The sequence below is a fragment of the Oryctolagus cuniculus genome, chromosome 3, assembly GCF_051225735.1.
Source record: "Oryctolagus cuniculus isolate XC-2025 breed Fujian yellow rabbit chromosome 3, ASM5122573v1, whole genome shotgun sequence".
Lineage (NCBI taxonomy): Eukaryota > Metazoa > Chordata > Mammalia > Lagomorpha > Leporidae > Oryctolagus > Oryctolagus cuniculus.
The window spans coordinates 107,680,973-107,702,952 of record NC_142869.1 but is presented as its reverse complement, the minus strand read 5'-3'; the positions used below and the strand labels follow the sequence as shown (position 1 = coordinate 107,702,952).

At 47.5% G+C, this 21,980-nt stretch overlaps 1 protein-coding gene across 1 annotated transcript in view; it reads right to left on the bottom strand.

Moving 5' to 3' along the window:
• Positions 1 to 21,980, bottom strand: part of LOC100352497 (lactase/phlorizin hydrolase) — a 48,460-nt gene that overhangs the window by 10,006 nt on the left and 16,474 nt on the right. Inside the window, exons 6-12 of the mRNA XM_002712428.6 lie at positions 18,745 to 19,459; positions 11,954 to 12,599; positions 8,312 to 9,862; positions 7,382 to 7,650; positions 4,514 to 4,804; positions 3,997 to 4,195; positions 1,798 to 2,000 (exon numbers count right to left, since the gene is read on the bottom strand). Coding sequence (XP_002712474.2) covers positions 1,798 to 2,000; positions 3,997 to 4,195; positions 4,514 to 4,804; positions 7,382 to 7,650; positions 8,312 to 9,862; positions 11,954 to 12,599; positions 18,745 to 19,459 — 3,874 coding nt within the window. The remainder of the gene's footprint in view (positions 1 to 1,797; positions 2,001 to 3,996; positions 4,196 to 4,513; positions 4,805 to 7,381; positions 7,651 to 8,311; positions 9,863 to 11,953; positions 12,600 to 18,744; positions 19,460 to 21,980) is intronic.

Sequence of the window (21,980 nt, the reverse complement as noted above, 5' to 3'; positions counted from 1 at the left end):
TCTAGAAAGGACCTCCAGAAGCAGAGGACCAGACTGGAAGCTTCCAGGCCCCAGATCTGCTGTCTTACCAGAGACACTGAACCAACAACCTGGTCCTTCCTCATCACAGTGCCTAGGGGTCAACCAGAGCTTTCAGGACAGGGCTGAACTGCAAGGATTTCCTGGCTGCCCAGGCAAAGGGTAACCCTTCAGTGGCTTTGGGTTCATAGTCCCAAGGTGTTGAACTTCTTTTCCTTTATGAGGTCAAGACCATCTTTACTGTAGGGTACACGGCACCCAAACACTACTGGAGAAGTTTCTCCCATGTCTCTAGATCCTCCCCTCCCCTGTGGCTGATGGCTGGAATGAGGGGGGAGGGTAGCCTTCCACTCAGTCCACAATGAGCACACACTCCTTGATACAAGAGGTTTAAGTGCACTTCAAGGCAATAGCTCGGACCCTTTGCATTCCACCACACTTCTGCAGATTTTAATGGGAATCATGTCTGTCGTGGTCCTGGCTGCTGCAGCGTCACAGTCCACCAGTCAGGGGCTCACTCTAATGACAGCACAGCCTGACAACTCCTGAGTTCTGGGGTTTTGGTTTCAGGGGAAAATAGGATTGCTCTAATTCACCATTTCTGTGAGTGAAAGGAGGGATGAATTCATTTTGTAACAGTCCATCCCACAACTGACTAGCAAGCCAGAACAGTAAGTTCTTTCAGTAATTTGTTGAGCTCTCCTAGAAAGTTTGGCAAACCAAAGCCCCAGGAATTCCCCTGAGAGGGTCACAGCACCACAGTCTGCAGACTTCTCAGAGAACCAAAAGCACAAAGCAGTCTGGCAAAGAGACCGTGGCCTTTCTCTCCTGATGCTGAAACATGGGAGAGGACGCCTTGCTACCCCTGCAAGGAAAGCTGTGTAGTAAAATAGACCATGTTGGCACCTGCTCACTACTAGTGTCTCTACTTCTGGGGCGAAATTCCACAACAGAAATATGCCTGTCCCTGTATTGCCATGAAATTGACAAAGTAGGGGGGACTAATGTGTGTTACAGAACCTCATTCCTGGTTTAAGAGATTCTTAGGCTGTAGCAAATAAAATTAGAGGGTGACACCTTAGAGGTGCTTTGTGACTCCGTACTCTGTTTGCCAGGAGACAGAAGATGTAGAATTTCTGTTACTTAGCTTCAAACCAATGTTTATTACATCCAATAAAGACTCTATGGGCCAGCGCTGCGGCTCACTAGGCTAATCCTCCGCCTTGTGGCGCCGGCACACCGGGTTCTAGTCCCAGTCGGGGCGCCGGATTCTGTCCTGGTTGCCCCTCTTTCAGGCCAGCTCTCTGCTGTGGCCAGGGAGTGCAGTGGAGGATGGCCCAAGTCCTTGGGCCCTGCACTCCATGGGAGACCAGGATAAGTACCTGGCTCCTGCCATCAGATCGGTGTGGTGCGCTGGCCGCAGCTCGCCGGCCGTGGCGGCCATTGGAGGGTGAACCAACGGCAAAAAAGGAAGACCTTTCTCTGTGTGTCTCTCTCTCACTGTCCACTCTGCCTGTCAAAAAAAAAAAAACTACATGAAGGAATAATTTTTTAAGGCTTAAAAGGAAACCCAACTCCCCAAATTTACCTCTTTCATTACAGCAAACTTGCGATGTGGCTAGAGAATCTCTAGTTCACAGATTTAAAAACAAGGCAATGTGATTTTCCTCAGCTCAGAAAAATCACAGAATCCTAAATATCTGTTTCACAACCTATTTCTATTAGATAGGACAGGAGGGGGAAACAGACATAAGAAAAATGCCCAAAGGAAAACCAGACCTGAACATATCTGTTGGCTGCCTCCACGTCCTCTTGGTTGGAGGGGTCTCTGGGCTCAGCCCAGTCACTGCTGATGGTGATGGAAATCACACCTCCTTGGCTGGCCCGGTACACGTCATTGTACAGATGCCAGGCCTCAGCGTGAGCCTTTATTAAGTTGTGGCCAACAATGTAGGGAGCAGTGCCAGGCCTAAAGGAGATCCCTGGAAACACACACATGGATGTCAACAGACAGTGCATAGGGACAAGTGTTACAGGTCCCTGCCCCAGAGGCACCTTCTCGTGGGAGAATCAGTGCAGGTTTTGGCATTGGGGAGAGTAGAATTGAAATCCTAGCTCTACCTCTTGCTGGCTGGCTTGTGACTTTGGGTGAGTAATTCAGCCTTCCAGGTTCTTCCTCAGTGAAATGGGCAGCAAAGAATGCTTGTGAGAAGGAAATGAAACAGTGTATATGTCTACAGAGAGAAAGCCATTGATATTGTTGGTATCTATTCTCTTCTTCCCAAATGTGGCTCATCCGTCTCAGGCAAAATACCTACACCAGTGTGCCTCAGGAGTTGGCAACCTGGAACACCTGGGGGCCACTGTGAGCTGGGGTTGGAGCATACAGCTGAGGCAAGCAGATGACGCCGAGAGTCTAGGAATGCAATGCTGTGACAGAGGCCGCCCCTCCCATGCTGAAGGAACGGTAAACTGAAGCACCACCCCAGGACTGGCAGGAAATGCGTCGGATGATGGTGCAAGGCCCATTTCCCTGGGCTCAGTCAGCGTTTACCATGATCCTGGGGAACCCTGTGTCTGAACACCAATCTACTCTCCTAAAGCTCAGAGCTGGAGAAAAGGGAAGCCAGATGGTTCTCAAGGGGCAAAGACAGCTCTACACTGCCTTTCAGAGCACTTATGGTGGGGTGGGCATTTGGCGCAGCAGGTTAAATGTCTCCTGGGATGGCTACTTCCCTTATGGGAGTGTCTGGATTTAAGTCCCAACTCTGCTCACAAACCCAGCTTCCTGGTAATGGGCACCCTGGTAGCCATCAATTAGTTCAAAATACAGCAGACCTACACTGAGTTCTGGACTCCCGCCTTTGAACTAGCCCAGCCCTGGTATTGCAGACATATGGAGAGTGATCCAGTGGATAGGAAATCTTTGTCTCTTTCTCTCTGCCTTTCAAATTAAATGAAAATTTCAGGGCCAGTGATGTGGCATAATATATGTGGCATAATTCTCAGCCTGCAGTGCCGGCATCCTATATGGGCGTTGGTTCGAGTCCTGGATGCTCCTCTTCCAATCCAGCTCTCTGCTATGGCCTGGAAAAGCAGTGGAAGATGGCCCAAGTCCTTGGGCCCCTGCAGCTGTGTGGGAGACCTGGAAAAGGCTCCTTGCTCCTGGCTTTGGATCAGCTCAGCTCCAGGCATTGCAGCCAATTGAAGAGTGAAATAGCAGATCGAAGAGCTTTCTGTCTCTCCCTCTCACTGTCTGTAACTTGACTGTCAAGTAAAATCTTTATTAAAAATTAAATAAACTTTTCAAATGATAAAAATTAAAATCCACTTTTTAAATTAAAAAGAAACTTAAAAGAGCTCTTATAGTCAATGTATATTGGAATTTAACAGTTTTGTACTTTGGAAAAGTAATAAGTTCTATATCATAGTAAATGGTAGGCATCATCCCAACAGGGACCACACAGCTCTCCAGAGTGAAGCCCACACTTATCTCTGCAGCAGGCCTTAGTGCAATAGCTTCATCCACGCCACAGGGGAGACAGGCCCTGCACAGCCTCATGTTGGTTCCAGTCAGGCTTCACGGCCATTCAGTGTGCTCAGGTCAGCCAAGTCAATTACTGCTACCTTTAGGATTTGGGGTTAGGAACACAGGCTATGGACCTGTACAGCCTGACAAACTGTCCTTTCCTACATGAATTTTCCTTTGCTACACGGATTCATCCACATCCCCGAGCTCACAGAGCTTCCCACCTGAGCAGGTCAGAGTCACAAAGCAGAGGAATCAAGTCCTCTTGAGGATCTGCGATACGAAACTCACGCTTAGCAAATATGTCACGGTGGAACATCCAAAGCCTTGAGCAAGAGGCAGGGTCTGGAGGCTCTGCCATGGGGCTTTCTTGGCCACCTCCCCCCATGCCACCTAGATTTATTTCTTCAACATGCTAAGAGCTGACAAGTCAGGCCTGACTCTCTTACCTGGGGCTGATACTCCGTAGCCATAGCCCTGGTTGGCAATGACATAAGGCTCATTTAGTGTGATCCAAAACTTCACTTTGTCTCCCAGCCTCTGGAACAGGACATCTGCATACTCCTTGAACCTCTGCACAATGGTTTCATTCTCCCAGCCTCCAACATCCTGGAGCGCCTGGGGCAGGTCCCAGTGGTACAGGGTCACCTGTGAAAAAAGCCAGATCCGCAGTTCCATTCATTGTGCCTTCTATGGGAAGCACAAACATCTGCTAAAACTGAGGATTAATTATGAGGAAAAAGCTCAGTCTTTTCTTGAGTAGCAGGAAGAGGCAGGGTAAGTTACTTCTAAGGAGGGGAACTGGTCAGGGTGGAGAGCAAAAGTCTTGGATGTTTGTAAAATTCTGTACCATGTGAATTTATTGGCAGTTCAAAATTTAAGGTTGAAAACAGTGTAAACGTGCTCCTCATTCCCACAGCCTCTGCTTGTGGACTTCACCGGGGCCAGGCCAGGGCCCTCCCTCACCTGGGGCTTGATGTTGGCAGCCAGAAGCGCATCAATGAGCCGCACGTAGTAGTTCAGGCCTGCTTCGTTGATGTAGTTGGTGGTTCCGTCAGGGAGGATGCGAGACCAGGAGATGGAAAAGCGGTAGTGGGTTACGGCCAGGTTCTGCAGGGCGACCACGTCCTCAGAGATCTTGTGGTAACTGTCACAGGCCACATCTGCGATGTCATCGTTCTCAATCCTCAGCCGTGTGTGAGTAAACGTGTCCCAAATACTAAGGCTTTTGCCATCTGCTCTCCATGCACCTTCAATCTCACAATGACAAGGAAGACATGGCTGAATTCAGTCATTTGGTCAAACACTCAAGAGATTCTTTTTTGTCTACCTGTGAGTGCCAAGACAGGACGTTTCCCAGCCTCACCTCTTCAGGAGCCTTCTCTCGCCTCCCCTCTGGTTTCTGAACTCCCCTGGCTTTCTGTGCACCTGCACCTACATTACATCACAATTTGCTGTTGTGAGTGTGTAAGTTTTTGTCTTTCATCCTGCTGTCCCAGCGATACACTGAGCAGTGCCTTGTGCTTAGTGGATACTCACTAAAGGTTTGAATACACAAGCCCTTGTCCTGACCCTCACCCCCCGTAATGCTCAAATGCAAATTGAGAAATAACTGACCATAGTGAGGACATTAGCTGCCATATTTTTCACAACTGGAGAAAGGAGATGCAAATGGCGAAGTTGGGAAGGTTACCTTTAACCCTGTAGAGTTGGAATGGAACTGGAAGTATCAGTGTGAATATCTGGTTTTTAATATTCATAGAGATATGGGTGGGTGTAGAAATATGTAAGTGAGTGTGTATGTGTGTCTGTGTACATGCAATTTCCTAACTCTGGCCCTTGAGGGGACTAGCAGTAATGACACCACAGTGTGGTGATAACACTTAGTACCCAGATTTTGGCTTCTAAATGCCATTCTCAGCCAAAAGGATCCAGGACTAATTACAGAAGTTGCTGATTTGGGGGTTGGTGTTGTGATACTGCAGGTTAGGTCACTTCCTGCAATGTTGCCATCCTATATCAGAGTGCAGGTTCAAGTCTTGACATCCCTAGTTCCAATCCAAACTTTTGCTAATGTGTATCCTGAGGCAGCAGATGATGGCTCAAATACTTGTGTCCCTGCCACCCACATGGGAGACCTGGATGGAGTTCTGGGCTCCTTGCTTTATCCTGGCCCAGCCCTGATGTTTAGGCCATTTGGAGATGGAAGATATATTTCTTTCTTACTCTCATTATCTGTAGCTCTTTCAAATACATAAGTCAATAAATATTTAAAAACATAAGAATCCAGGAAGGTCAATAGCATATACCCTAGAAAAATCCCTAATTATTCTTGTGTCCAGCCAGAAACCTATAGAGCAGTTTTTTTTTTTTTTAAGATTTTTATTTACTTATTTGAAAGGTGGAATTACAGAGCGGGAAAGACAGAGGCATATAGAGTCCTTCCACCTGCTGGTTCATTCCCCAAATAGTTTCAGTGGCTGGGGCTGGGCCAGATCAGAGCCAGGAGCCAGGAGCCAGGAGCCTCATCCCAGTCCTTCATCTGTTAGCAAGGGTCCAAAGAATTGGGCTATTCTCTACTACTTTCCCAGCACATTAGCAGGGAGCTGCATCAAAAGTGGAACAACTAGAACTGGAACCACCACTCATATAGGATGCAAGCACTGCAGGCGGCGGCTTAACCCACTATGCCACAGCGTTAGCCCCAGAGCAGTGGTTTTGACCCTGGGTCATTTTTCTCCCATGGGGACACTTGGCAATGTCTGGAGATATTTTTAGTTGCTGCACCTGTGGGAAGAGTTCTCTGGCATTGGTGGGTACAAACCAAGGATGCTGCTAAACATCCTACAGAGCACAGGACAGACCCTGCAACAGAATGATCCACCCAAAACATCAGTCAGACTGCAGCTGCGAAGCTGGGCCACTGAGGATTCTGTTTGCCTGATAAGCGAATCCAACCTCTGACATCTTGGTGTTTGTTTCAAGTGAATGTATCCCACAAGGTATTGGGAAAGCATCCAAAATGACCAAGCACTGGGGTTTTCAGGAACCCAGAGAATATGATAAATTAAAAGTATGTTTTATTGTTAAGTGATTTCAGTTAATAAATATGTGTATGTAGCAGAATTTCATATGAGACTTTCATTATAATCTGTTGGTGTGGTTGTCTGGGAGTAGGTACTGCATATTCATCAGGGAGAAACCTGTGGGCTGAGAACCCAGAGTCAGTTCAGCTTCCACCACTGGCCCTGCCCTGGCTCCAGAGCATACACAGCCAGCTCCTCTATCAGCAAAGATAAATGCAGGTGGGAGATGGACAAAGGGCCCCACTGCTCCTTGCCATGCAAGTCACTCTTTGCTTTTAATCTTTCATTTTTCTAGGAAAAAATAAATCATTGTTATTTTCTGTATTAGTGGATCACTTGGTATAAAAAACTTAACAATCTGATGTAATAGAGCATCAGAAAAAGTCCAGGCTAACATTTAGATGCAATTTGAGTGAACTTCCTGCTTGGAAAGAGAAATCAAGGTGTCCATGGATATTGTTCATATTTGTGTGTCGGCCCTTGTGTTTCTGCCCAGGCTTCACCTGTTCCACCTGGCCCTACAAGTCTATCAGCACAGCTCACCTAACTGTGCTGACTGGACCAAATTTGAGTTTGTGAAGAAGCCAGGTTGTCCAGGAAGAGGAATGCTGAGATTCCCATGGCATAGGACTCCCTTGCAAGAGTTATTAGAAACCCTGCTTTTGTGCCTGCCTTCCACAGCACCAAGCCCAGCCCCAGTGCATGGCAGCTGTGCAGTATGTGGTGTGCACTTCCCTGAACTCCTCACCTGATAGGCAGAAGTAGCCGCACTCCAGATGAAGCCCTCTGGAAACTGTCCATACATGAACTCATCCTCACTGGGCAGTGGCATGCCGTTGTTGGTAATAAGTTCTGTGTAGTAACCGGCTGAGATTCTTGCTGTGCGAGGCCTGTTCACATCCTCAAAGTCAACATGATACAGTCCAAACTTGACTGTGTAGCCTCGAAGCCACTCAAAGTTGTCCATCAGAGACCAGGCAAAATATCCTCGAAGGTTGACACCATCGAGCCTGTAGGCTGGGAACATTCCGAGGGGAGCAGAGCAGAGTTTTAACCCGGGAGGCAAGAACCCCAAGAAGCCCAGGCAAGACTGGCTCCTTCGCTCAAACAATGGTTCTAAACTGTCAACTTGTACACAAAGGAGCCTATGCCCTGAGAGGAACAGATCATCTTTTTGATCTTACTTTTTGCCATCTCTGACAAGCTCACAGCAAGTATTAATGACTAATATTCACAGAATCAAATTCTATTAGGTAGAACATGTCTGAAATTCAAGGAATTCAGCCTGTTTCAGAGGTTAAGCACAGAGGCACAAATCAGAGAACAGTGTCTTTTTCAAAGGTACATGGAAACCACTAGAATATGAGCTCCATGTTTTATCCCCAGCACTAGACTAGAACATGTTACATGGTAGTAACTCAAGAATGAGGGAGCGGACTCACAAAAATGGTCTTGTGGGGATTCTGTGCTGTACATTTGTGCTCTCTCTGCCAAGATGATCACAGTGTTTTAAAAGCTTTCCAAACAGGTGAAAGCCCAAGAAAAGCAAAGCGTTTTGAGGTTAGGGAATAAGAGTTAGAATGGTCAATGGTTTGTAAATCACCCTGCCAGACCATTTCAAACACATGACATTTGGAATGCTGGAAGATTTTGTAAGGAAGCTCAAGACCTCACATACCTTTCAAAGCTTCGTTGATGTAGGTTTTGTAGTAAAATATCCTGTCAATATCCTCCAGTCTTGGATTTGTCAGGCCTACCCCGTTTTCTGTGATGTAAATGGGGATGTCTCCATATTCTTCCTTGATCCAATTCAGGAGTCTCCGCATTCCAAAGGACGCAGCTCTGTTCATTGCCGTGGTCGGCCATGAGGTATCCTCCTCCTCAGCCAATTCCTGGTCATCTTCGTAGGAGGGTGGGTTGAGCGCGGGTGTCTTATGCTGCACAATTTTGGAGGAATAGGTGTTGAGGCAGAAGACGTCGGCTGTACCCCTAATGTAGCTCTTCTCTTCCTCAGTGAAGCTTGGCAGGCGGGATGTGGCTAAGTGCTGGAGTTCACTCCTGTTGCCCACTTTCCACTTCATGGCATCGGGATAGTCTCCAGTTTTAAAAATGGGGTGGGCGTACCAGCCCAGGGTGAACTGCATCTTTCTGTCAGCTGCTTCCACGTCTCTAAGGACATCCGGTGACTTGGGCTCTGCCCATTCTGCGACAAGACTCAATGAGATGACCCCGTTCTGACTCTGCCTGTATTTCTCATCATACGTGTGGTAGACTCGGGCATGCGCTTTGATGAGGGCATGGCTGATCCTATAAGGTGCCCAGCCTGGGTCATTCACATTTGGGGGAAAGGTCCCTGAGCCGTAACTCCACCATGAATAGTACGTGGGCTCATTAAGGGTGATCCAGAACTTGACTCTGTCCCCAAACGTCTGGAAACAATAGTCTGCATAGCTGTCAAACAGATCAATCAAGGAAGGATTCTCCCAGCCTCCTATATCCTGGAGGGCCTGGGGCAGGTCCCAGTGAAACAGTGTCACCATGGGAAAGATATCGCTTGCCAGCAAGCCATCGATCAGCCTGTTGTAATAATCAACACCATGACTATTGATAGAGCTGTTTGTCCCGGTTGGGAAAATGCGAGACCAGGAGAGGGAGAACCGATAGGCTTTCACCTTCAAAGCTCGAAGCACATTCAGATCAGCATCCAGTTGGTTGTAGCTGTCACAGGCGATGTCTCCTGTGGAGCTGTCTGTCACACCGTTCCCTGGGGTGTGAGTAAAGTTATCCCAAATGCTGGGCCCTTTGCCATCAGCATCCCAAGCTCCTTCAATCTGATACGCTGAAGAGGACACGCCCCACAGGAAGTCATCCCGGAATGTACCGTGATAGAACAAGTCTCTTTCAAACTTGGTCTGGTTGGAGAACTTCTCCCAAACCACTTTAGCCTTGGAGGGCACCTCTGATGGGAGGGCCGAGGCTCTGGTTTTGGAAGGCAGGTGTGCTGAATTAGGTGGCAGTGGTTGTTTTACTGCCTTGGTGAGGAAACCATTCTTTTCAATGATGCTGGTGAGAAGGAAGGCAGATTTCCTAGGAGTTCTGGGCTTGCTGCTCTCGTTGAAATTGACATGGTATAGCCCGAATCTCTGGCTGTAGCCGGCGGGGCCTTCAAAGCCATCCATGAGGGAGCGAGCAATGTAAGAACGAACATCCACGGAGTCCTCCCTGATAGCTGAGAAGAGCAAATCTCCATTACTTTTGCTGCTTTCTCAAAGTTTTCCTTTTCACATGATAGTTTGAAGTGACTTGGAGTGCCCCCAAATCTTACCCTTTCTTTCTCAAAAATACATCCACACAAGACTCCCTTAAAGCGTTAGTCCACTTCTAGGGCTCTATATCTCAATCCAAAGGAGCACGCTTGTCCTGAAAGTAGTACTAGAGAGAATGTGCTCTCTCCTTGGTGCCTTTATTTCATATATACTACATAAATCAATTAGTCTTTTTTTTTTCAATAGTATGCTTTTGCTTTTACTTGTTTACAGCTGGTAATGCTGACATAAAATAACGACACATTCCATGCTTAAAAAGAAAAGCAGGGCCAGCGTTTTGGTGTAGCAGGTTAAGCTGCTGCCTGCAGGGCTGGCATCCCATATGGGAGGTGTTTGAATCCTGGCTGCTGCACTTCCCATTCAGCTCCCTGTTAATGGCCAGGGAAAGCAGTAGACGATGGCTCAAGTGCTTGGGCCCCCATACTCATGTTGGTGATCCAGAAGAGAATCCTGGCTGCTGGTATCAGATTGGCTCAGCTACAGCCATTGTGGCCATATGGGAAGTGAACCAGCAAATGCAAGAACACTCTCTGTCTCTATCTCTGCCTTTCAAATAAATAAATCTTTTAAAAAATGAATAATTTCTAAAAAAAGAAAGAAATATGTTAAATTTCTGTTCTAAACTGCCAAGTCTGTGGTATTTTGTTACGGCATCCCCAAGAAACTAATGCATCTGCTTCACCTCTGATTTTCCACACAATAGTCCAGTCATTCAGCCAAGAACCGAAACAATAGGCAATTACTGAAGGCTCCAGCTTGGAGCCAGGAAAGGATGAAGAATTAATTTTATCAGTCTATACAACCTCTCAACAAACATACTGATTGTGTAAGAGATAGCTAAAGTTGCCCATTAATTCACTAGGTAAGTTAATTAGCACCTACTTTATCTCAGGACCATGCTAGGCTCTGGGGATACAAAAATGAATAAAATTATCACAGCTTAGTGGGTAGAATGGCGAACTCTGCCGGAAACAGAAAGGCCTCCTGGCCCCCTCCTGGTGTGTGTATGGGTGTGTCACTCAGACTCTCAGTACATCCATTTTACAGTTGTCCCAAGAAGATAGCATGTGCCCTTTATTTACTGCCCGAGGCTGTTCTGAGGATCACATGAGATAATGTCTTAAAGGAATTCCAAGGTTATGAAGATTACGGAGTTGTAACTGAAGTTGACAAGAGTACAGGTGGAGGATGGAGAGGGTGTCTGACCTCAGGAACAGTGGCAGGCGGGTCTCCATTCCTTACCACAGTGTCCAGAGCAGGCAGGCATCTCTTATCAACTATTTTCTCGGAATTAGACAAGGCCTTGAAACAACACAGCCTTCTAGGCAGACGGCTGCCATTCACTACTGACTGTTTAACACCCACCTGTGAGATGAAACCTAGTTGCCATCCTTTTTCGCTTGGGATAAAAAGGCATAGATACAATATGTTAGGTAATAATGGGACTGTAGGTATGGATCAGTTGGGTTAAAATGAAGGACATGGGTTGGAGACTTTATATCTTATTGAAGGAGATGGAGATTGGTGAGGCTAGAGCAATGAGGGATGGAGTCCCTTGCTAAGTAACCTAGTGTCAAACTGTAGGTCTGTATCACTCTATATTTCAAATCTCATGTTTTGTAGACTAGTTCCCTATGTAAAAGAATACTATTTGAGTATTGTTTGAATATTGTACCCCCATAGTTTTGCACAATGCATGGAAAATAGGCAACCAATAAATATTTTCTAAATAAATTAACTGAACAATGATGAAGCTTGATGGCTGGATAGGACTTAGATGAGCAGATGTAGACAAAAGATATTCTAGGGAATACAAACATGAAATCAAGGACAAGAACCTTTGGAAAAGAAAATTAGGAAGATCAGGTAAGGAACTCCCCACTATTAATGCTAATGTTGTCTTTTTGTCTTCATTTCCCACTAAACAAATCTCTGAAGACTTGGAGGAGAAGTACCACCCACCTTCCAATCACCAGCAGATGCACTGTTCTTACCCTTGAGCACCTCATTGATGTACTGATTGAAGTAGTCTACTCTCAAGGAATCATTGAGGAGATTTTCACTCTCCCCTATGGGCATGCCATTCCCAGCCAGGTAGATTGGAACTTTTCCTTTTGTGTATTCCAAGGATACAAACTGCAACAGTCTCCTTATACCCCAGGGCACCACACGAATCCAAGGAGACGAAGTCTGGGGCCATGCAGGGTCCGTGTGTTGGGAGAAGCCTCCGATGGTATCATAGCTGGGGATGCAGCTGTCTTCTGGGGCCTTGCTGATGAGGCGCGACGTGTAATGAGACAAACCCAGAAAATCAGCAGAGCCTTTTAAGAGCTGCTTCTCTGTGTCGGTGAACTCCGGGAGCTGTGCGACAGGACTAGGGCACTGTTCATTCCTTTGCTGGATCTGAGCCTTCATGGTGGCCGGGTAGTCCCCATCCACAAAGATGGGGTGTGCAAACCAGCCCAGCATGAAGTGCAAGAAGCGCTCAGAGGCTGCAAGGTCCTCAGGTCGCTCTGGAGACAGGGGTTCTGCCCAGTCTGAGTTCAGCACAATGCCCACACGGCCCTGCTGCTGTGGGCGATGGTGGCTGTTGTAGTGGTGCCAAGTCCTGGCGTGGGCCTTGAGGACCAAGTGAGCCACCTTGTGGGGAAGAATGAAGGAAAACAGTGCTTAGTAACAACAGCAAGGACAACAGCAAGACTAAAAAGCCAATAACAAGTTAACAACAACAAGGTTATCAAGCGAACACCAATGTCAACAATATCCACAGGCCAACAAAGTCAGTATCAAAACTAATATTATCAAGTCATCAACAAGTCAATGACAGCAACAATTCAATAATAATGTCAGTCAGTCAACTACCCGACAAGTGAGACAGTTAACAAGATCACTAAGTAAAAAAAAAAAAAAAAGTTCACTAAGTCTACACCATCAATAACTTATGATTGATGTCAACAAGTGAACATCAATATCACTACCAACATCAACTTGTTAGGAAACTGGTGCAGTTGTAGCCAGGTGGCCGCATGGCCCAGCTACATGAGCCAGGCTCCACCCCCATCCTAATGGGATTTGCTGCTCCTGCTTCCCTGCCTGCCCTCAGGCGAAGTTTTAAAAGGGCCTGTTCCTGAACACGTGCTCTCTTGGCTCTCGGTTCTTCTCTCTTAGCTCCCCTCTCCTGCTCTCTGCTCTCTTCTCTCCTTGCTAGCTCCTCTCCTCTCTATTTCTCTCTTACATTCTCTTTCTCTCTCTTTTTCCTTCGCCGCCCCTTCACTCCGGTCTGTAGGGTGTTCCCCAATAAACCCTTTCCCTTACTCCGGTGTCCGGTGTGCTTTGCGACAGCTAACGTTAATATATAACACAACTAGTCAATGGCAATGTCAGTAATATTAACTGTCAGCAATATCAATAAATCAACAACACTGTTGACGACAATGTCAGCAATTCAACATCAGCATCATCAACAAAGTCAACACCATCAACAAAGCAAAAACAACCATATTAACAACGACTAACATACTGAGCACCTACTGCTCAGTAAATTCTTTTATCCTCACAACCACCTCATGTGGAAATTACAATTATTATTTACACTTTACAGATGAGGGAACACGACCCAGAAATGTGTTAAAACTTTACAAAGCTCATAGTTATAAGTAAAGTGAGAATATAAAATCCAGGCAGTCTGATTCCAGATCTGCTATTGTCACCCACAATGCAGTTCTGCCTCTGTCCTTATTAAGTAATTTCCAACAAGTTAGTTCATGGACAGGAATATTTTAAGTAATATACAAGGGAGAGGCCTACTCTTTCTTGCCCACTTATCCTAATTTCTACTGATTGAAATATGGAAGAAAAATCATAACCAGAAATTTCTTCATAGACTTACCTCATGGTCTTTTTTATTTTTAAGATTTATTTATTTACTTGAGAGGTAGAGTTACAGACAGACAGAGGGAAAGACAGAAAGAAAGGTCTTCCATCTGCTAGTTCACTTCTCAAATGGCTCCAATGGCTGGAGCTGGGCCAATCTGAAGCCAGGAGCTTCTACAGTGGGTGCAGGGGCCCAAACCCGTGGGCCATCTTCTACTGATTTCCCAGGCCATAGCAGAGAGCTGGATTGGAAGAGGAAACAGCCAGGACATCAACCGGCACCCATATAGGATGTTGGAGCCACAGGGCCAAAATTTAGACTACTGTGCCACAGCACTGGCCCCTACCTCATGATCTTACAAATCAACAGCTTCCCTTGTTGGAGCATCATGGGAAAATGCAGGTAAAAGAGATCTATCCAGAAATTTAACAAGCCTAGATTTAAAGCCTGTCTTTGCCACTAACATGCTTTACAAACTCAGAACATCTGATCTCTTAACTTCCCCTTCCTTGTCTGCAAGCAGCTGCCGATGAGGGATTACATAATTAGAGTATGGACTGTACCAAGCAGAAACCTAGAGTGCAGGGGCAACCTTACTGGATCTTAGCTCTCTTTCCTTTTTCCTTTTAATTACCTAAATATGATGACACTGACTTTTGAAGAATTTCATATCAAAATATGCCCTATAGACTGAAACTCTAGGCTGCTTCTCATGCACCAAATCTAAGTACTTAACCAGGTTCTACACTCAATGGCAAACTGTGCACCTTTCCAAAAGTCAGGAATGCTTCCCTTCTACACTTGTCAGTGTCAGATTGGGAGCTCAATGGAATGTTAGATGACCATCATAAATGGTCACTGTCACAATGTAATATTGTGGAAAAGTGCTAATTTTATGATGTAAACTAAACAAAGAGAACTAAACTGAGGTGTACTGTGACAGTGCCATGAACTCAGAGAAGCCTAGCCCAGAAAGAAACACTGGTAGAATAATGACAGAAATTGTTTCCTCAAAATTTTTCCTTAAATGGTTGCTATGCGGGGCTGGCACTGTGGCATAGCAGGTTGAGGGGCAACCTGCAGTGCTGACATCCCACATAGGCATCAGTTTGATTCTTGGCTATTCCACTTCTAATACAGTTCTGGGTTAATGTGCCTGGAAAAGCAGCAACATATGACCCAAGTGCTTAGTCCCTTGCACTCATGTGGGAGATCTAGATGAAGTTCCTGGTTCCTGGCTTCAGTCTGGGCCATCCTTGGATGTTGTGGCTATTTGAGGAGTGAACCAGCATAAGGAAGATTTCTTTCCATCTGTCTCTTCTTTTCCCTCTCCCTTTCTGTGATTCTACCTTTCAAATAAATAAAGAAATCTTTTTTTAAAAAAATAGTTGCTATGAACTGAATCATATGCTACCTCAAAATTCATATAAAGCCCTAACGTCCAATGTGCTGGTACCTGGGAAGTAATTAGCTCTAGATGAGTTCACGAGGCTGTATCGCTCACAATGGTCAGTGCTCTTGTAAGAACAGACACCAGAGAACTCTGCTCATCTGTTTCTCCCTTCTCCCCACCCTACCATATGAGGACACAACACGTAGGTAGCTGTCTGCAGACCAAAGCAATTGGGCTATACTCTACTGCTTTCAAGGGCCATAGCAGAGAGCTGGATCAGAAAAGGAGCAGCCAGGAATAGAACTGGCACCCATATGAGATGTTGGTGCCTCAGGTGGAGGCTTAGCCCACCGTACCACAGTGCTGGCACTGAATCATTTTTTCATGGCATTCCGCTTGCCCTAACAATGGATATTTTGAGTTGTGCTCTAATTGTATGACTTGCATAAGTATCACCTCCCCTAAAAGTTTGCAACACATCAAGGGCATAGCTGAGTTTCTCTTCTTAACACCCAGCATGGAGTGCAGGAAGCACTCAAATTTTAGAACAGAACTCCAGATGTGACAGGGAACCACACTAATGTGTCTATCCTTTTTTTTTTTTTTCGATAGGCAGAGTGGACAGTGAGAGAGAGACAGAGAGAAAGGTCTTCCTTTTCCATTGGTTCACCCTCCAATGGCCGCCATGGCCGGCGCACCGCGCTGATCCAAAGGCAGGAGCCAGGTGCTTCTCCTGGTCTCCCATGGGGTGCAGGGTCCAAGCACTTGGGCCATCCTCCACTGCACTCCTAGGCCACAGCAGAGAGCTGGCCTGGAAGAGGGGCAACTGGGACAGAATCCAGTGCCCTGACCGGGACTAGAACCTGGTGTGCCAGCGCCGCAAGGCAGAGGATTAGCCTATTGAGCCATGGCGCCGGCTGATGTGTCTATCTTGAAGGATGTTGCAAGCAAAAGCTGATGGGTTTTCTAGGAGACTCTGAAGAAAAGAGGAGGGGACCTAGAAGCCCCAGACTAAGCCATTTTAAATTTTGTCTTCAGAATGGCATTCTTTTCCTGCTCAAGCAAGGTCCTGACCATCCTCTGGAAAACCAACTTCTCCTCTCTGCTCCTGCCCCACCTCTCAGCCAGGGTGTTGAGGGAAAGAGTGCTGGATGTTCACACAAACCAGTCAGCATATGGCCAAGAACCAGTGATGAACTAAGGCACAGGCATATGGCCTGCTCAGAGTTAAGAGACAAAGGGAGATGTGCGATGAATGTTAGGAAGAGACCCAATTTCTTTCGTGCTGCTCTTGAACTATGAAAGCAAGGTCAATGTCAATGAGGGGAACAAGAGAGGAGAGCTCAACACTGTTCGGGTCCTGGTGACATTACCTTTGCTCTGATGAAACACCACCCCAAGCAAGCTAAAACCAAGAGTTTTCAGTTTCCTAAAATAATAAGTTCCCTGATTGCTGAAGTCAGTTAAGACTGTTTTGTCAGGCCGGCGCCGCGGCTCACTAGGCTAATCCTCCGCCTAGCGGCGCCGGCACACCGGGTTCTAGTCCCGGTCGGGGCGCCGGATTCTGTCCCGGTTGCCCCTCTTCCAGGCCAGCCCTCTGCTGTGGCCCGGGAGTGCAGTGGAGGATGGCCCAGGTGCTTGGGCCCTGCACCCCATGGGAGACCAGGAAAAGCACCTGGCTCCTGGCTCCTGCCATCGGATCGGTGCGGTGCGCCGGCCGCAGCGCGCCGGCCGCGGCGGCCATTGGAGGGTGAACCAACGGCAAAGGAAGACCTTTCTCTCTGTCTCTCTCTCTCACTGTCCACTCTGCCTGTCAAAAAAAAAAAAAAAAAAAAAAAAAAAAAAAAAAAAAGACTGTTTTGTCACTTGTCACTAAGAGTCCTAGCTGACTTGGGAATCTCACTTCAGAGTGAAGAAGTCTCAGGCTCACAGCATGGCTTCTTCTATCCGGCAAGCTGCTAGTGATGCTGCTGTGATCACATTGTGTATCCCCTTTGAGAATCAGTGCCCTCATCTTTTAGTGCACTGTGGTGCAGTGGGTTAAAGCCCTGGTCTGCAGAGCCAGCATCCCATATGGGTGCCAGTTCAAGTACCAGCTGCTCTTCTTCCAATCCAGCTCTCTGTTATGGCCTGGAAAAGCAGTAGAAGATGGCCCAAGTCCTTGGGCCCCTGCACCCATGTGGGAGACCCGGAAGGAGCTCCAGGCTCCTGGCTTCAGATCAGCGCAGCTCTGGCTGTTGTGGCCAACTGGTGAGTGAACCAGCAGATGGAAGACATCTCTCTCTGTGTCTCTGCCTCTCTGTAACTGCCTTTCAAATAATAAAGAATTGTCTTTTGGGGCCTGTGCTGTACAGCAGGTTAAAGCCCTGGCCTGCAGCATGGGCATCCCATATGGACTCCAGTTCTACTCCCAGCTGCTCCTCTTCATATCCAAATCCCTGCAATGGCCTAGGAAAGCAGTTAAAGATGGCGTAAGTCCTTGGGTCCCTGCACCTGCATTGCAGAGCTGGAAGAAGCTCCTGTCTCCTGGCTTCGGATTAGTGCAGCTCCAGCTGTTGCGGCCATTTGGGGAGTGAACCAGCAGAAGGAAGACCTTTGTTCTCCCTCTGACTGTAGCTCTCTCAAATAAGTAAATAAAATCTTTAAAAAAATTATTTTTCAACTATTGGCTTTCTGGTGCAGGGATTTAAGCTGCTACCTGCAAAGCCTGCATTCCATAGGGGTACTTTTTCAAGTTTGAGCTTTTCAATTTCTAAACCTGCTCCCTGATAATGTACCTGGGAAAACAGCAGAAGATGGCCCAAGTCCTTGGGGCCCTCACCCACGTAAAGGACATGGATATAGAGTTCTGGGTCCCTGGCTTCATCCTGGCCCAGCTCCAGCTGCTGAAATAATTTGGGGAGTGAACCAGCAGATCAACAATCTCTTTCTGTCTCTCCCTCTCTGTACTTTTCAAATAAATATTTTTTCTTAAAGATTCATTTATTTATTTGAAATGCAGAGTTACAAAGAAGTAGAGGCCAGAGGGAGGGAGGGATAGAGGAGAGAGAGGGGGAGAGAGGGAGATCTTCCATCTGCTGGCCCATTCCCCAGACTGCTGCAATGGCTGGAACTGGGCTGGTTTGAAGCCAGGAGCCTGGAGCTTCCACATGGGTGCAGGGGCCTAAGCACTTGGACCATCTTCTACTGCTTTCCCAGGCCATAGCAGAGAGCTGGGTCGGAAGTGGAGCAGCCAGGTCTCAAACTGGTGCCCATATGGGATGCCGGCATTGAAGGCAGCAGCTCCAACTGATATTGCAGTGTTGGTCCCTATAAATAAATTAAAAAAAAAAAATGTTGTGTTTAAGGCTAGCATGGTTTCCAAAGTAATGTGACCACAATTTGTGGTTCATTTCCTCCCTCTGATTAATGATCAAAAAGTAAGTATTTGCTGATGGGAAGGAGACAGATAATATGGCTTTCTTACAGTCAAATACCCCTTCTGCTTGGATCAGTAGGAGATGCAGAGATGGGAATACCTGAAATGAGGCGATCCCTGGGTCTGAGATGCCTGGTGCGTGCTGGCCGGTGCCATAACCCGCGTAGCTCATCACCCATGGCTCATGGAAGGTCACCCACAGCTTCACACGGTTCCCGAACGCAGAGAAGCAGAAGGCTGCGTAGTCCACAAAGGCATCCACCACGCTCTCATTCTGCCACCCTCCCTCATCCTGTAGGGCCTGAGGCAGGTCCCAGTGGAAAAGCGTGGCCATGGGCTCAATGTGGGAGTCCAGCAGGCTGTCGATCAGCTTGTTATAGTAGGCGACGCCCTGGGGGCTAGGGCTGCTCCCGCGCCCCATGGGGAAGATCCGGGACCAGGAGATGGAGAACTTGTACACCTGAGCCCTGAGGCCGCGAAGCAGGGCCACGTCAGAGGCCCACTTGTAGTAGCTGTCACTGGCCACCTCCGGTGTCGCCTGGCCCTGGGCAGCTTTTAGATGCCCAAACTGATCCCAGACACTGGGTCCTCTTCCGCCCTCAGCCCAGCCTCCTTCCACGTTAAAGGCTCCCGTGGAGACGCCCCACAGGAAGCCTTGGGGAAAAGCATCCTGCAGGAATGCATCCCTTTCTGCCCTGGGCTGGTGAGCAAACATTTCCCAGACTCTCTGGTAGGCCGACGCAGGGGCTGAGTTCCTGGCAGCTCTCTCATGGTCTGTCTGAAGGGCCAGGCTGTCAGTCAGAAAGCAAGATATGCTGTGGATGGAAGAGACATAAAGGGACATAGTGATTAATGCCCTGGGGGTTACAAATGCCCCCACAGTGACAGACAGTGGCATTATCATTAATGAGTAAAGATTCCAGAAACACTGAGTCAAAAAACATATCTTACAAAGTCATGACTGGCAGTGGAAATATCATAACTATTACCCCTATTTGTGTTGCAGCTCTTGCATGAGTACAACAGTAACAGTGCTTGCTGTTCTCCGTATTAGATTGTCCTTGAATACAATCTTCAGTTGCTGGAGCCACAGTTTAATTTCTTTTTTATGTATTGTGTACAAAATACAGCTACTAATGATGATTTCAGGGCCAGGTGTTTGGAACAGCAATTATACCAACATGTGGGATGCCCACATCACGTACTGGAGTGCCTGGTTTTGTCTAGCTCCGTTCTCCAGGCTCAAATACTTGGGTTCCTGCCACCCACATGGGAGACCCATGGAGTTCTGGGATCCTGGCTTTGGCCTATCCCAGCCCTGGCCAGTGTGGGCCATTTGGAGAGTTAATCAGGGAATGAGAGATGTCTGCCTCTCTCTGCCTTTCCCCTTCCCCTTCTTCAAGATCTTTTTTTGTTTGAAAGTCGGAGTTACAGAAAAAGAGAGGAGGACAAAATGGGGGGTGGGGAGGAAGGGAGATGGGGGGAGGGGGAGAAGAGGAGGGGAAGAGCATCAATAGATCTTTCATCCACTGGTTCACTCTCCAAATGGCCTCAACAGCTAGGGCTGGGCCAGGCCAAAGCCAGGAGCTAGGAGCTTCTTCTAGTTCTCCCACACAGATGCAAGTACTTTGGCCATCTTCTGCTGCTTTTCCCAGGCCATTAGCAGGAAGCTGGATCATCACGTATTTGTATAGATTTGATGATACTTGTGTTTATGTATATACAAGTACATATATTTGAAATGAAGTACTACAGAAAAGTACTAAACTTATATGCAATTTTTCTGTTTCATTATAGTCTGTTCCTCTTGCTCTCCCATTCCTTTTTTCTTTCCTTCTTTCCTTTTTCTCAAGGGGAGGGAGAAATTTTGGTTGCTAGTCTCTAAATTAATTTCACAACTAGTAAGTCATGTCCTGGGGCAGTCATTTTGTGCAGCCCTGGTTATTGTGGGTATCTGAGGAATTAAGCAGTGGATAGAAGAACTCTTTGTATTTGCCTTTCAAATAAAACAAAAATTATACAACTAATTTTTTTAAAAGTCATGTTCTGCATGCAAACACTGTACCACAGTGTGCTGTGAATGACACCAGCAGAGGGCAGCCTTGAGCAAAAGTTGGCAGAAGTGGGTGTATTGGCCAAGAGATGTTAACACCCAAGTTGAAAATGAGGCTTAGCACAAGAGCATCTTCCTTGTCTGTAGGCCATTGTATGGAAAGGGAGTTATGTACATATCAAGTTGCCCCGAGTGCAGAAATGGCAGAAGCAACAGGGCCACTACAGAAGGCCTCCCTCCCAAGGAGCAAAGTCTGCAAGGGAGCCTTTCAGACCTCAGCCCTCTGTCTACTCAGACTAACTGCCCAAGGGGAGATAACCATCTATGGTGTGGCTCATCCCAAACATTCTCATCGCCCTGGAGTCCAGACAGGGGAGTGTGTGCCACCCTGGTGCTCAGCCCCAGCTGCTCGTAACCTCACTGACCCAAACCTCCAGACTCTGACTCTGTCCTTCTGGCTCGGATGAGACGAGCTCTGAGGAGAGAAATCAACACCTCTGGGTGCAGGAGGACCTGCCACGCAGACGTTGGTGTGGGGAATCCAGGGTCTGCCTAACCTGGGGGGAGATTTCCCAAAGAAAGCCTCACGCCCGATGCCCATGGCTTCTAAGTCCCTCTCCTGCAGCCTCACAGCGCTCCACACAACGTTCTCTTCCTCCTCTGCGGCCCAGTGCTGTGTGTCTCCTGTCACTCTCTGGTGTGACAGTCATTTGAGTCTGTCTCACCTGCAGGGGTCAAACTTCTCGAGGGAGAAATCTACGTTAGCTCTCTCTAAAACCCTTCTCCCTGTTCCACATCCACCCGAGTAAGGGCCCCTGGTGTCAATTTCAAGGTAAGACAAGTGGGCCTGGTGAAGTACCCGGGTCAGGGTGGAAGAGAGAAACTCAGGGCTGGTGCCACTTGTGCTTTGCAATCACTGGACTCCCAGGAAACCCATTTTGTTTGGCCTTTGAGTTTCTTTCCTGGGGACACAGCCCAGCACCCTCGGCTGGCCCCATGTGTGGTCAGGGAGCAGCTCCACCTGTGTTCACTGCTCTGCTTGCACTCCCAGGGCACAGCCTGAAGTCCAGCAGCGGCCCTGAGTCTGCTGACTGGAAGAGAGTAGAGGAAAGAGAGAGGGAGGTCACAGCTCAGAACAGAACAACTACCTTAAGAGGACAGGGACAGGAGGTGGTGGCATTGATGTTGCTATGCTTCAGAGGTGCGTGTTAGGAGAGCTCCAGCTGGGGGTCTGGAAGCCCAGTGATTGTCTCCAGCATTTGCCATTCCTTAATGCTTGCTGT